The sequence below is a fragment of the Staurois parvus genome, unplaced genomic scaffold (assembly GCF_062004578.1).
Source record: "Staurois parvus isolate SC_StPar_1 unplaced genomic scaffold, SC_StPar_1.0 ptg000380l, whole genome shotgun sequence".
Taxonomy (NCBI): Eukaryota; Metazoa; Chordata; class Amphibia; order Anura; family Ranidae; genus Staurois; species Staurois parvus.
The window spans coordinates 1,790,836-1,805,578 of NW_028318176.1; the positions used below are offsets into that span (position 1 = coordinate 1,790,836).

Consider the following 14,743-nt stretch of genomic DNA (forward strand, 5'->3'; position numbering starts at 1 on the left):
TGTATCATTGTGTGTGTCAGGTTCCTATAAGGTGTCAGGGTGTCACTGTCTATTTCTCCATGGAGGAGTGGGAGTATTTAGAAGGACACAAGGACCTCTACAAGGACGTCATGATGGACAATCAGCCGCCCCTCACATCACCGGGTAAGAGGAGACTTTATTGGAAAGGAGAGAGCAGTACGGAGGATCCACCTAGATCCCCCATCATGTGATAAACACATAGAAACAATGGATTCAGTCAGTGTGAATGTTTCCTACAGATGGATCCAGTCATGGGAACGCACCAGAGAGATGTCCCCGTCCTCTGTATTCCCGGGATTCCACACAGGAAGGTCACACCATCCCTCACCGTCATCAGGTAGATGGATCAAGTCATGGGAACCCATCAGAGAGATGTCCCCGTCTTCTGTATTCCTGGGATTCCACACAGGAAGGTCACACCATCCCTCACCATAATCAGGTAGATGAGGAACAATCACTGAGAGTGTCATTAGGATCTGTACATTATCTGCATTGTTACCATTGATGTCATTTTATTATATATTCAGAGGGGAAACCTGAGGGATCCTAAAGTTGAGGTCAAAGAAGAGTATAAAGAGGAGGATGAGGAGTATGGAGTGATGGAGGAGTTCTCAGAAGGACACAAGGATATGATGGAGCCACCTAATACCAGGAACCCCCCAGAGAATGGAAACCTCAGAGATTGTAAAGTTGAGGTGAAATCAGAAGAAGAAGAGGCATATGTGAGGGATGATCAGCAGTCTATGGAGGAGGATGGAATAACGGGGACATTTATAGAGGAGGACACTCCTACAGAGATCAGCACAGGTGGGTCATGAACACTAAATCCATTCCTCCCCCCATACTGCTCACTGATTGGTCCAGATGATAAAGTTCTCATTGGATCTCTCTCTGTCTTTCTGGTTTGGGGGAACCAATCAGCTCCTGTCTAGTAATCCTCCTTGTCTTTGTATTTTAGTCCATGGCCGGGAGATGAGGAAAACCTCCGAGGATTGTCTCACTTTGTCTCCAGACTGGAAAGTAGAAGATAAGGACATCACACAGTATAGTTCAGGAGAACAGCCGGAAACCGGCCAATCCTGTCCGAGAGACAAGCCGGAAACCGGCCAATCCTGTCCAAGAGACAAGCTGGCGACTGGCCTATCCTGTCCGAGAGACAAGCCGGCGACTGGCCATTCTTGTCCGAGAGACAAGCCGGGGACTGGCCAATCTTGTCCAAGAGACAAGCCGGGGACTGGCCAATCTTGTCCGAGAGACAAGCCGGCGACTGGCCAATCTTGTCCGAGAGACAAGCCGGCGACTGGCCAATCTTGTCCGAGAGACAAGCCGGCGACTGGCCAATCTTGTCCGAGAGACAAGCCGGCGACTGGCCAATCTTGTCCGAGAGACAAGCCGGCGACTGGCCAATCTTGTCCGAGAGACAAGCCGGCGACTGGCCAATCTTGTCCGAGAGACAAGCCGGCGACTGGCCAATCTTGTCCGAGAGACAAGCCGGCGACTGGCCAATCTTGTCCGAGAGACAAGCCGGCGACTGGCCAATCTTGTCCGAGAGACAAGCCGGCGACTGGCCAATCCTGTCCGAGAGACAAGCCGGCGACTGACCAATCCTGTCCGAGAGACAAGCTGGAAACCACCCAACCCTGTCTGAGAGACAAGCCAGCGACCAGCCAATCTTATGAAGGAGAGAATCGGTCTGGACTATCCTGCTCGGCCTATCCTGAGGACCCTCATTCTGTGAGCAGCGGTGGCACCCTAACCGATAAGTTTCCCTGTCCCGAGTGCAGGAAACTATTTAGTTTTAAATCCAGTCTACACGTGCATAAAAAATCTCATTTGAGCAAGAAGCCGTATTCCTGTCGTGAGTGCGGGAAATGTTTCCTCCGTAAAATAGACCTCAATAAACATGAGAAGATGCACACGGGAGAAAAGTTGTATCCGTGTTCTGAGTGCGGGAAATGTTTTCCATACGAGTCCCATCTTTCCAGACACCAGAGATGTCACACGGGGGAGAAGCCGTATTCCTGCTCTGAGTGCGGGAAATGTTTTCTATATCAGGCGAGTCTCAGTAAACATTGGAGGTCTCACACGGGGGAGAAGCCGTTCTCCTGCTCTGACTGTGGAAAGTCCTTTTCAGACGCCTCCTACCTTTCCTTGCATCAGAAAGCTCACAGGGGGGAGAAGCCGTATTCCTGCACAGAGTGCGGGAAAGGTTATCTGCTGAAATCCCAATATATCAGACATCAGCTCTATCATTCGGGTACAAAACCGTATTCGTGTGCTGAATGTGGGCAGAGTTATCTGGATAAATCAACACTTCTCACACACCAGAGGTCTCACACGGGGGAGAAGCCGTATCCCTGCCCTGAGTGCGGGAAATGTTTTTCAGACAGGACCTATCTTTACAAACATAAGAAATTTCACACGGGGGAGAAGCCGTTTTCCTGTCCTGAGTGCGGGAGAAGTTTTACGCAGAAATTGGAACTTATCAGACATCAGATGACTCACACGGGGGAGAAACCATTTTGCTGTTCTGAGTGCGGGAAATGTTTTTCACGAAAGTCCAATCTTACTGTCCATAAGAGATCCCACTCAACGCAATCTTCTAAATGAATTTACGAGGCGGTATCAAACCGTTTGGAGACTAGTTCTGTAACACCCCAACAGGTGGCAGCAACAGGCTGCAGGCGCAGTCACGGGGAGCACCGACCTTCAAAAGTCAGTGTGCCAAAAGACAAGGTCCTGTGTACATCGGGAGCTGTGTACCTGGTGCTATTCTGACCACGTGTGTTACCGCGTCTGCCAATTTCATCATGGGCAGCAAGTCAGAACAAGGAGCTAATGTGAAATTCTGCGTGAAAACCGGGCAAATCTCCACCATGTAGTCAAAACAGCGACCTTCATTTTCGGGAAGAGGGCATTTTTGGGGGTTGAGCTCCTTGAAGGTCTTCCTCATTTTGTCATCTTCCAGTGATGTTCTTTCGCTTTTGAAGCATTCTGTTTGAAACCGGGAAAATCTGCCCCACAGACGTCGGACACGATTCAGAAAATTTACGGCGATGCTGCAGTGAGTCGTTCGAGGTGTTCTGTGCGGCACGCGACCTTCAGGAGCGGAATAACATCTCTGGAAGATGATGAGAGAGGAGGAAGACCTTCAAGGAGCTCAACCCCCAAAAATGCCCTCTTCCCGAAGATGAAGATCCAGCTCGAAGGTCGCCGTTGTGACAACATGGTGGAAATCCAGCGATTTGCCTGGTTTCACGCAGAATGCCACGTTGGCTCTTTGTTCCAGCTTGCTATCCATGACGAAACTGCTCCCTTGGTAACGCACGTGGTCAGAATAGCACCAGTGGCACAGCTCCTGATGTCTTTTGGTACACTGACGTATGAAGGTCCGTGCTCCCTGTGACTGCACGTGCAGCCTTGTGCTGCCATCTGTTGGCGTGTTACAAAACTAGTCTCAAGACTCGGAGACCGCCTCCTATATTTTGCCGTACATGAGAGATCTCACGTGAGGAAGATGCACGTCAAACATATGGGATGATCTCAAGAACATGAGGAGATCTGCTGAAGGCATCAATGAAGGGTTGTGTCATGTTTGCCATTGATGGAAGGAAAATAAAAATGGAGTCATTACCCGTAGTTGAGTATAATTTGTGTCGTATGCTTCCTCAAACACTTGTTTCCTCCATCAGGTATCTGAGAAATCATACTGGGGAACCCATGGGTGCAATAGAAGAACACGGGGGCAGAGAAAACAGGAAAAGGGCCCTCCAGATAGATAGTCCACACCGAGAGGGCAGGCTCTTCTTCAGTTTTGTCAGGCAATAGAAGTAGCCACCACTGGCAACTCAGATGTCCACCACTAGATAGGCCTTCCTGCTTTCTTCATTTTGGGGAAGGAACCAATGCTATAAACAAAAGAAGAACGCCCAGCAGCCTAGTCCATCACCAAAAGACTTTCATAAATGGATAAGAAGAAGAACGACAACCAGCCAAGTCCATCACTTAAAGACTTTCATAAATGGATAAGAAGAACACCCACCAGCCTAGTCCATCACCAAAAGACTTTCATAAATGGATAAGAAGAATAATGCCCACCAGCCTAGTCCATCACTGAAAGACTGTCAGGGCTCCAGGTATGACCAGAGGTATGTGAACTGATGCAGGGAAATGCAGGCTTCAGATATGTTATAAACAATATAATTTATTAATACTAACAATACATAAACGCAGTGCAATACTAAAACATAACACAGTGCAAAAGAACCAAACCAAACCACCCACAGATAACAATACATACAATGCAAGCGTAGTCAGGCAGGCCGGGTCAATAACAATTGGGCAGATAGGAACAGGAGGAGCAGGCAGAGAGTAGTCAGGTCACGAGCCGGGTACAGCAACTAACGGGCAGGTAGGTACAGGGGGTCAGGCAGAGAATGGTCGGGGTCACAAGCCAGGGATCAAACAGGAGAAGTCAGCAGAGGTCCGGATCAGGCAGGGTCGGCAACAAATTAGTTGAACAGGAACAGGAATGCAGGTAACAAGATACAGGGCTCCATGGAAAAACACACCAAGGCACAGACTGCAGGTCTGGCCATCCCTTAAATACACCTGCAATCAGCCTCAGGTGTTTTGGCTGACTGCAGGGTTGAGTCTCTGATTGCTGAGAGCACCCGCTGGCCAGTCCTGGTACTGCAGCCCACAAGGCAGGTGAGTCCCACCATTACTGGCAAGTCCATTCCTGACAAAGACTTTCATAAATGGATAAGAAGAAGAACGCCAACCAGCCTAGTCCATCACCGAAAGGCTTTCATGAACGAATAAAAAGAAGAATGCCAACTTACTCACAATAGTAAATGGTCAATTAGATGGAAAAATCCAGCAGGCAACCAACGAGCTTGCCCGTTTTGAGGGTGAGACCCTTCTCAGCGTGTCCCAGGAAGATCCTATCCCACCGATCCTGTCATGGTGAATGACATCCAAGCTTCAATGCTGTTCTCCACAGTGGATGCTGATACCTAGCAACCAATGACTTCTCCCCAGCCCTAGTCACGATTCTGGCTGACATCAATGACCAAATAATGGCTTCATGACTATCTTTATCCATTTGAGGTCAGGCTTCATTCCCATCGAGGTGGTTAACAATCATCGAAATGGGCGCAGAGAAGTATCATAGGTTGGTAGGATGTCGGGACATATTGGCCTCTTGGCAACCAAAAGCCTGAGCAGGAAGCTGTCATAGAAGAGGCCATGGAGGAGACACAGAGCACCAGTGGAGTCTTGGAGGAGCAGGATACTTGGTGGCTCTGAAGTAATAGGACTCAATGAGCCCACATGTTTGGCAAAGGTTAGGACCCTCAGAAGGACAAAGGCACAGAGGTCTACAGAGTCACCAGGATTTCACCAGAGCACCACACAAGGGATGATGGGTTTTGCTGCTGGCAGCTTGAAGGTTGCAGGCCTCTGACCTGAGCAAGCATCTATTGGAGGCTGAGCACAGAAATGCAGGAAAGAGTCTCGCAGTAGAAGGATCCTGGGAACATAGGTCAGAAATACACTATATTGCCCAAAGTATTGCCCTCCATATCATGTGATTCCGGTGTTCCAATCCCCTCCCAATCATCTGATTCAGTTGTTCTAATCCCCTCCCAATCATGTGATTCAGGTGTTCCAATCTCCTCAATATCATGTGATTCGGGTGCTCCAACCCCTCCCAATCATGTGATTCAGGTGTTCCAATCCCCTCCCAATCGTGATTCAGGTGCTCCAACCCCCTCCATATCATGTGATTCAGGTGTTCCAATCCCCTCCATGGACACAGGTGTATACAATCAAGCCCCTAGGCATGCAGACTGCTTCTACAAGCATTGGTAAAAGAATGGGTTGCTCTCAGGAGCACAGTGACTCCAAGCGTGGTCCCGTGATAGGTGGCCACCTGTGCAATAAGTCCATCCATGACATTTCCTGGCTACTAAATATTCCACGCTCAACTGTTAGTGGGATTATAACAAAGTGGAAGCAACTGGGAACAACAGCCACTCAGCCACCAACTGGTAGGCCACATCACATGACAGAGCTGGGTCAGTGCATGCTGAAGCGCACAGTGCGCAGAAGTCGCCAACTGTTTGCAGAGTCAATAGCTTAAGACCTCCAAACTTGGTGTGGCCTTCAGATGAGCCCAACAACAGTGTGTAGAGAGCTTCATGGAATGGGTTTCTATGGCCGAGGAGCTGCATCCAAGTCTTCCATCACCAAGTGCAATGCAAAGCGTCGGATGCTGTGGTGTAAAGCACGCGACTCTGGACTCTAGAGCAGAGGAGACTTGTTCTCTGGAGTGACCTATCACACTTCTCTGTCTGGCAATCTGATGGATGTGTCTGGGTTTGGCAGTTGTCAGGAGAACGGTACTTGCCTGACTGCATTGTGCCAAGTGTAAAGTTTGGTGGAGGGGGGATTATGGTGTGGGGGTTGTTTTTCAGGGGTTGGACATGGCCCCCTAGTTGTAGTGAAGGGAACTCTTAAGGAGACATTTTGGACAATTTCATGCCCCCAACTTTGTGGGAAAAGTTTGGGGATGGCCCCTTCCTGTTCCAACATGACTGCCCACCAGTGCCCAAAGCAAGGTCCATAAAGACATGGAGGAGCCAGTTTGGGGTGGAGGAACTTGACTGGCCTTCCCATAGACACCCTCCTAAACCTTGTGGACGGCCTTCCCAGAAGAGTTGAAGCTGTTATAGCTGCAAAGGGAGGGTCCAACTCAATATTGAACCCTACGGACTAAGACTGGGAGGCCATTAAAGGTCATGTGCGTGGAAAGGGCGGGGCCAACTTAATACTGAACCCTACGGACTAAGACTAGGGGGCCATTAGAGGTCATGTGCGTGGAAAGGGTGGGGCCAACTCAATATTGAACCCTACAGACTAAGACTGGGGGGCCATTAAAGGTCATGTGTCTGGGAAGGCCGGCCAACCAATACTGTGGGCAATATGGTGTAAGTAACAGTCTATGGTTGGCAGGCATGCCAAAGGCAACAGAACACAGAGTAGAGAGTCCTGGAGCTGGATGTAGGCTGGGGTGCATAGGGACACTGGAGCAGGGTACAGGTTAGGGTATACGGGATCATGTGAACAGGATATAGGCTAGAAAACACTGGGGACACCAGCACAGGATAAAGGCTCTACACTGGGGATACCAGCAGAGGATATAGGCTCTACATGGGTCACCAGCACAGGATGTAGGCTCTACATGGGTCACCAGCACAGGATATAGGCTCTACACTGGGGACACCAGCACAGGATATAGGCTCTACACTGGGACACCAGCACAGGATATAGGCTCTACACGGGTCACCAGCACAGGATATACACTGGGATCTACACTGGGGTCCCCAGCGCAGGATCTAGGCTCTACACTGGGGACACCAGCACAGGATCTAGGCTCAACACTGGGGTAACTGGAGCTGGATACAGGCTGGAGTATTGGTCCTCTATAGAAGGAGGTCAGCCCAATGGTCACAACACTACAGGTCTCCATATGGACTCATCTCGAAGTGAATTCTAATGGTGGGTTGCATTGCATATGGATGAGTCCCATGAAGAACGAAGCAGAAATGTGACTCCAGCCTTATATGTCATGAGTGCCCGTTCTATAGGTTCTCACTGATCCTTGTAGTTCCATTGACGTCTACTGGCACCTCCATGCACCACAGCAATGCACCTGGTCTGAGGGGCACTACAGCCCCTGGCAGTGCACTACTATACCTTGTGGTGCGCCACATTGCCGAAAAAGCCAGAAAACCAATTTTCATACTGTTGCAGCGTAGTGGTAGCATGTATTGACCTTCTCAATGCAACAAGTTGACCTGATCATTGAACCCAAAGCTGTGGATGGGCTCTACAGGAGCTCCACCTCTACAGGCGAGACAGTTCTCAGGGCTCCTCTGAGCTCCACAAGGTGGGGATCTCACTGCTACCCAGACAGGAAGTATCTATGGTAGACAGGAAGTGATGTCAGGGACAGATAGGAAGTGATGTCAGGTATAAATGGGAAGTTCCAGGCGAGAGGTGAGTCGGGAGGAAGTAGAGAGGAGACATTGCTGGAAGTGGCAGCAGAGGAGGTAATAAGATCTGATTTTATATTTACACCCAGTAACCCCCTGTCATGTCTGTCCTCTCCCTCCACCGTCACGTCCGTCCTCTCCCTTTACGTCCGTCCACTCCACCTTCGCGTCCGTCCTCTCCCTCCACCGTCGCGTCCGTCCTCTCCCTCCACCGTCGCGTCCGTCCTCTTCCTCCACCGTCACGTCCGTCCTGTTCCTCCATCATCATGCTCTTCCTCCACCGTCACGTCCGTCCTGTTCCTCCATCATCATGCTCTTCCTCCACCGTCACGTCCGTCCTGTTCCTCCATCATCATGCTCTTCCTCCACTGTCACGTCCATCCTGTTCCTCCATCATCATGCTCTTCCTCCACCGTCACGTCCGTCCTCTTCCCCCAACGTCACGTCCGTCCTCTTCCCCCACCGTCACGTCCGTCCTCTTCCCCCACCGTCACGTCCGTCCTCTTCCCCCACCGTCACGTCCGTCCTCTTCCTCCACCGTCGCGTCCGTCCTCTTCCTATGATATGAAATATCAATAATAATACTTTGAGTTGAGTTCTGGAACCCACAACTGGAGAAGGGATCTCGGTGATGGGATTGCGGGATGGAAGTTACAAGAATGGCAGTTGGTGAACATTAACACTTCATGTATTACAGCACTGTGAACAGAATTCCATCTACAGAAAGTTGTGTCTTGTATAGATCACATGACCAATGATGGAGGAGGACCGGAGTCACATGACTGAGAAGATACTAAGCCTCACCCTGGAGATCATCTACCTGCTGACCGGAGAGGTGAGGAGGATTCTGGGAGGTCACATGACATCACACAGACCTGACCGGAGAGGTGAGGAGGATTCTGGGAGGTCACATGACATCACTCTCATCTCTATTAATAAAACACAAACCTGACCGGAGAGGTGCGGAGGATTCTGGGAGGTCACATGACATCACAAAGACCTGACCGGAGAGGTGAGGGGGATTCTGGGAGGTCACATGACATCAAACAGACCTGACCGGAGAGGTGAGGAGGATTCTGGGAGGTCACATGACATCACTCTCATCTCTATTAATAAAACACAAACCTGACCGGAGAGGTGCGGAGGATTCTGGGAGGTCACATGACATCACAAAGACCTGACCGGAGAGGTGAGGGGGATTCTGGGAGGTCACATGACATCAAACAGACCTGACCGGAGAGGTGAGGAGGATTCTGGGAGGTCACATGACATCACTCTGGTCTAGTCTGGCCAATAGACCATGTTCTTCTTGTAGACATATAGATGATGTCAGATGATTGATATCAGTTTCTCTTTCTCCTGATCTGTAGGATTATGTTGTAGTGAAGAAGTCTAGTGGGGAGCCAATCTCAGGAGGATGGAGCAGGACCCAGAGCCCCACCATGGTGCCTCCCCCTCGTTCTCCGATACCTGACAGGAACAAAGAGCAGAAGATCCTGGAACTGACCACCATGATGGTCCATCTGATGACAGGAGAGGTGAGCGGTGGCGGGAATTCTGGGACATTCTCCAGTAACAGACAAGGGATGTGTCTGGATGGTGACTGTATCATTGTGTGTGTCAGGGTGTCACTGTCTATTTCTCTCTGTAGGACCATGGTGTGATGAAGAAGGTTTCTGAAGGACACAAGAATCTCTACAAAGACGTCATGATGGAGGACCACCAAAAAGGACACAAGGACATCAAGATGGACAATCAGCCGCCCCTCACATCACCGGGTAAGAGGAGACTTTATTGGAATGGAGAGAGCAGTACGGAGGCTCCACCTAGATCCCCCATCATCTGATAAACACACTGAAACAATGGATTCAGTCAGTGTGTGTGTTTCCTACAGATGGATCCAGTCATGGGAACCCACCAAAGAGATGTCACGGGGATGATAATATTGATGTTAAAGAAGAGTATACAGAGGAGGATGAGGAGTATGGAGTGATGGAGGAGTTTTCAGAGGAACAGAAGAATATCATGGAGCCACCTAATACCAGGAACCCACCAGAGAGATGTCCCTGTCCTCTGTATTCCCAGGATTCCACACAGGAGGATCACAGCTACACTCAGCATGCTCAGGTACATCATGAACAATTATTGGTACTTGTAGTTTCTTCACAGCTTGTTTGTTACAATGAATGTTTTATTATATATTTAGGGTGAAAACCTTGAGAATTATAACATTGTTGTTAAAGAAGAGTATAAAGAGGAGGATGAGGAGTATGGAGTGATGGAGGAGTTCTCAGAAGGACACAAGGATATGATGGAGCTACCTAATACCAGGAACCCACCAGAGAGATGTCCCCGTCCTCTGTATTCCCGGGATTCCACACAGGAAGGTCACACCATCCCTCACCATCATCAGGTAGATGGTTCCAGTCATGGGAACCCACCAGAGAGATGTCCCCGTCCTCTGTATTCCCGGGATTCCACACAGGAAGATCAGTGTTATGAGGTAGATTGACTCAACAAATCCTAAACCATCACAGAAACACACTGTAGTTATATTGTATAAGTTGTAAAGACATTTGCATTTTTATATTTTTCAGGATGAAGAGCATGTTTCTAGAATAGAAGAAAACGAGGACAATAATCAAAGGTTGTTACTGAACAACCCAACTTATAAAGAGGAGGAAATTCTTCCAGAGGTTAGCGCAGGTGAGAACCAATTACACCATATGAAAGGTCCATCTCCATTCCCCAATATAATGTCATGTTCCCAACAAATGAGGAGATACTGGACACCATATGGAAGGTCCATCTCCATTCCTCAATATAACGTCACGTTCCCAACCAATGAGGAGGAGATACTGGACACCATATGGAAGGTCCATCTCCATTCCTCAATATAACGTCACGTTCCCAACCAATGAGGAGGAGATACTGGACACCATATGAAAGGTCCATCTCCATTCCTCAATATAACGTCATGTCCCCAACAAATGAGGAGGAGATACTGGACACCATATGAAAGGTCCATCTCCATTCCTCAATATAACGTCATGTTCCCAACAAATGAGGAGGAGATACTGGACACCATATGAAAGGTCCATCTCCATTCCTCAATATAATGTCAGGTTCCCAACAAATAAGGAGGTGATACTGGACACCATATGAAAGGTCCATCTCCATTCCTCAATATAACGTCACGTTCAAAACAAACGGGGAGGAGATACTGGACACCATATGGAAGGTCCATCTCCATTCCTCAGATCTATGGTACATCAGTGACTTCTAGACCGACATCCACAATGACTGCAGAACATGAACGATGGAAATACGTTTGATGCTGATACATTGATTCTTCCTAACAGATGGCTGTGATGTTGGGAATTCCTCAGAGGTGCCCCAGATTCCATCTGCAGATCTTGGTGGAGGAAATAATGGAATCCCAACAGATCCTCAGAAGGAAAGCCCCTATTTTTGCTTGAAGTGCGGTCAAAGTTTTAAATGGAAAACTAGCTTGGAAAGACATATGAGAGTTCACACCGGTGAGACTTTTCAATGTGAAGAGTGCGGAAAATGTTTCAGGCAGAAAGACAGACTCACGGCACACCTGAGAATCCACACCGGAGAAAAGTTGCACATTTGTACAGAGTGCGGGAAATGTTTTGTGTGGAAAGATTCACTCATCAGACACCTGAGAATCCACACAGGGGAGAAGCCGTACTCCTGCCCAGACTGCGACAAACGCTTCACTCAGAAAAGTAATCTTTGGAGCCATCAGAAAGTCCACATAGAAAAGACTTCCTTGACGTTTTTAGAGTGCGGGAAATCTTGTGATAATAAATCTGAACTTTCTATACATCAGCTAGCCCAAGCCGAGAAGATGTTGTCATGCTCGGAGTGCGGGAAATTGTGTGTAAGTAAATCTGAACTTACCATCCACCAGAGAAGTCATACCGGTGAGATGCCCTTTTCATGCCCAGAGTGCGGGAAGTGTTTCTCACGGCAGGGAAGCTTAACCAGTCACATGAAATTGCACACGGGCGACAAGCCGTTCTCCTGTCCGGAGTGTGGGAAAGCCTTTAGTCGGAAAAGTGAACTCGCTATACACCTGAACGGTCACACAGGCCAGCATCGTTTTTCGTGTTCAGAGTGTGGGAAAGGTTTCTCCCATAAAGAAAGATTTCGTAGACACCAGAGGACCCATACGGGTGAGCGACCCTACACCTGTTCAGAGTGCGGAAAAGGTTACCAACAGAATTCGCACCTTCTCGAACACCTTAGAAGGCACGCAGGAGCGTGCCCTTTTCCCTGCCCACTGTGCGGGAAATGTTTTCCACTGAAATCTGCTCTTGATAAACACCAGAGCAGGCACACTGGGCTGCATCCTGATTCATATGAATCTTATATTGATCAGGGAAGCCTCCGTAGACGCCGGAAAAGTCACACGGGTCAGCGTCCCCTTTCCTGACCAATGTGTGGAAATGTTTGATAAATGAGGCCTGAGTGAGCGTGCTTTTACCATAGTTCCACCTTAGAAGCCACGCAGGTGACCCCCCTTCCCCCCCTTCAGAAAGGATGACCCCAGCAGCCCTGAGACTTCAACTAGTTATTCGTCATGAAGGGAGATACTTGTCCAATGAGCTCACTGGCTCCTCCTAGGCTGCTCACATAACATGCGGGGCCCCACCAACGGGGCCCCGGGACGTGACTCTCACCCTGACAATACAACAGGAACTCCAAGCCAAAAGACAAAGAGCCTTAAATGCTTCACTGGATCCTCGGCGACGTCACATTACACGCAATGTGTTTCGGGGGCCAAGAGCTCCTCCTCCATCAGGGCGTAAGGACTGAGGAACCCTCCGGGACACGTCGGGGAAATGCTTCGTCCTCCCATGTCTATGGACCTCGTCGTGTCTGGAGCCACTTTCCACACGCATGATCAGATCTGTACCGTGAGCCAGAAAAGGAACCCCCCCCCCACACAGTACATGTCCTGAATGAAAGAAGGCGGCCTGTACAACCGACTGTCCTACAACTGTGACTTCTACAACAAATGTTAGTTCACAACTACAATAAATTCCTGATCTGTATATAAAAGATGGGTTTGTGTCCAGTCTTGGGCCTCCTGCCTTTCCACGCACATGACCTTTAATGGCCTCCCAGTCTTAGTCCGTAGGGTTCAATATTGAGTTGGCCCCGCCCTTTCCACACACATGACCTTTAATGGCCTCCCAGTCTTAGTCCATAGGGTTCAATATTGAGTTGGCCCCGCCCTTTGCAGCTATAACAGCTTCAACTCTTCTGGGAAGGCCATCCACAAGGTTTAGGAGGGTGTCTATGGGAAGGTTGGACCATTCTTCCAAAAGCACATTTATCAGGTCAGGCATTGATGTCGAGGGAGGAGGCCTGGCTCGCAGTCTCTGCTCTAATTCATCCCAAAGGTGTTCTATGGGGTTGAGGGCAGGCCAGTCAAGTTCCTCCACTACAAACTGGCTCCTCCATGTCTTTATGGACCTTGCTTTGTGCACTGGTGTGCAGTCATGTTGGAACAGGAAGGGGCCATCCCCAAACTCCTCCCACAAAGTTGGGAGCATAAAATTGTCCAAAATGTCGCCTTAGGAGTTCCCTTCACCTTAACTAGGGGGCCAAGCCCAACCCCTGAAACACACCCCCACACCATAATATCCCCCCCACCAAACTTTACACTTGGCACAATGCAGTCAGGCAAGTACCGTTCTGGCAACCGCCAAACCCAGACATGTCTATCGGATGGCCAGACAAAGAAGCGTGATTGGTCACTCCAGAGAACACGTCTCCTCTGCTCTAGAGTCTAGTGTCGGCGTGCTTTACAGCACGGCATCCGACGCTTTGCATTGCACTTGGTGATGGAAGGCTTGGATCCAGCTGATCGGCCATGGAAACCCATTCCATGAAGCTCTCTACGCACTGTTGTTGGGCTCATCTGAAGGCCACACCAAGTTCGGAGGTCTTTAGCTATTGACTCTACAGACAGTTGGCGACTTCTGCGCACTGTGCGCTTCAGCATGCACTGACCCCGCTCTGTCATGTGACGTGGCCTACCACTTGGTGGTTAAGTAGCTGTTGTTCCCAGTTGCTTCCACTTTGTTAAAATCCCACTAACAGTTGAGCGTGGAATATTTAGTAGCCAGGAAATGTCACGGATGGACTTATTGCCCAGATGGCCACCTATCACAGGATGCCACCACGCTGGATGCCTTTCAGTATCTTCAGGCCAGGACTTTTAAGTTGTGAGCAGCAATTTGCAGTTATGGGCCTTCAGGCCAGCACAGGACAACGCTGGACTCCTCTTCCTGCCGAGTTCGGAGTAGTCACTACAGGGTTAGGCAAGCCAGATGGACAGCTACCCCTCTGCACCCCCCACCTACAGCGCACCTATGCACCCCCTATCCACAGTTCACCTCTGCACCCCCCACCTACAACTAACCTATGCACCACTCACCTACAGCTCACCTCTGTACCCCTGAACCACAGTTCACCTCCGCACCCCCGATCCACGGTTCACCTCTGCACCCTCCACCTACAGCTCACCTCTGCACCCCCAACCTACAGCTCACCTCTGCACCCCCCCACCTACAGCTCCCCTCTGCACACCCCACATACAGCTAACCTATGCACCATTCACC

The 14,743-nt window shown here is 49.5% G+C and overlaps 2 protein-coding genes across 2 annotated transcripts in view; both read left to right on the top strand.

Annotated features, from left to right (window-relative positions):
• Positions 1–14,743, top strand: part of LOC149455983 (uncharacterized) — a 64,386-nt gene continuing 49,643 nt past the window's right edge. Inside the window, exons 1-5 of the mRNA XM_089685648.1 lie at positions 1–144; positions 261–460; positions 549–828; positions 980–2,622; positions 3,212–3,340. Coding sequence (XP_089541774.1) covers positions 60–144; positions 261–460; positions 549–828; positions 980–2,622; positions 3,212–3,340 — 2,337 coding nt within the window. The 5' untranslated portion in view covers positions 1–59. The remainder of the gene's footprint in view (positions 145–260; positions 461–548; positions 829–979; positions 2,623–3,211; positions 3,341–14,743) is intronic.
• On the top strand, positions 6,522–13,175 carry LOC149455984 (uncharacterized). Its single transcript, XM_089685579.1, has 7 exons — positions 6,522–8,916; positions 9,452–9,619; positions 9,733–9,859; positions 9,976–10,208; positions 10,288–10,584; positions 10,679–10,787; positions 11,444–13,175. The coding sequence occupies exons 1-7, from the start codon at positions 8,836–8,838 to the stop codon at positions 12,544–12,546; spliced, it is 2,118 nt and encodes a 705-aa protein (XP_089541705.1). The 5' UTR covers positions 6,522–8,835; the 3' UTR covers positions 12,547–13,175.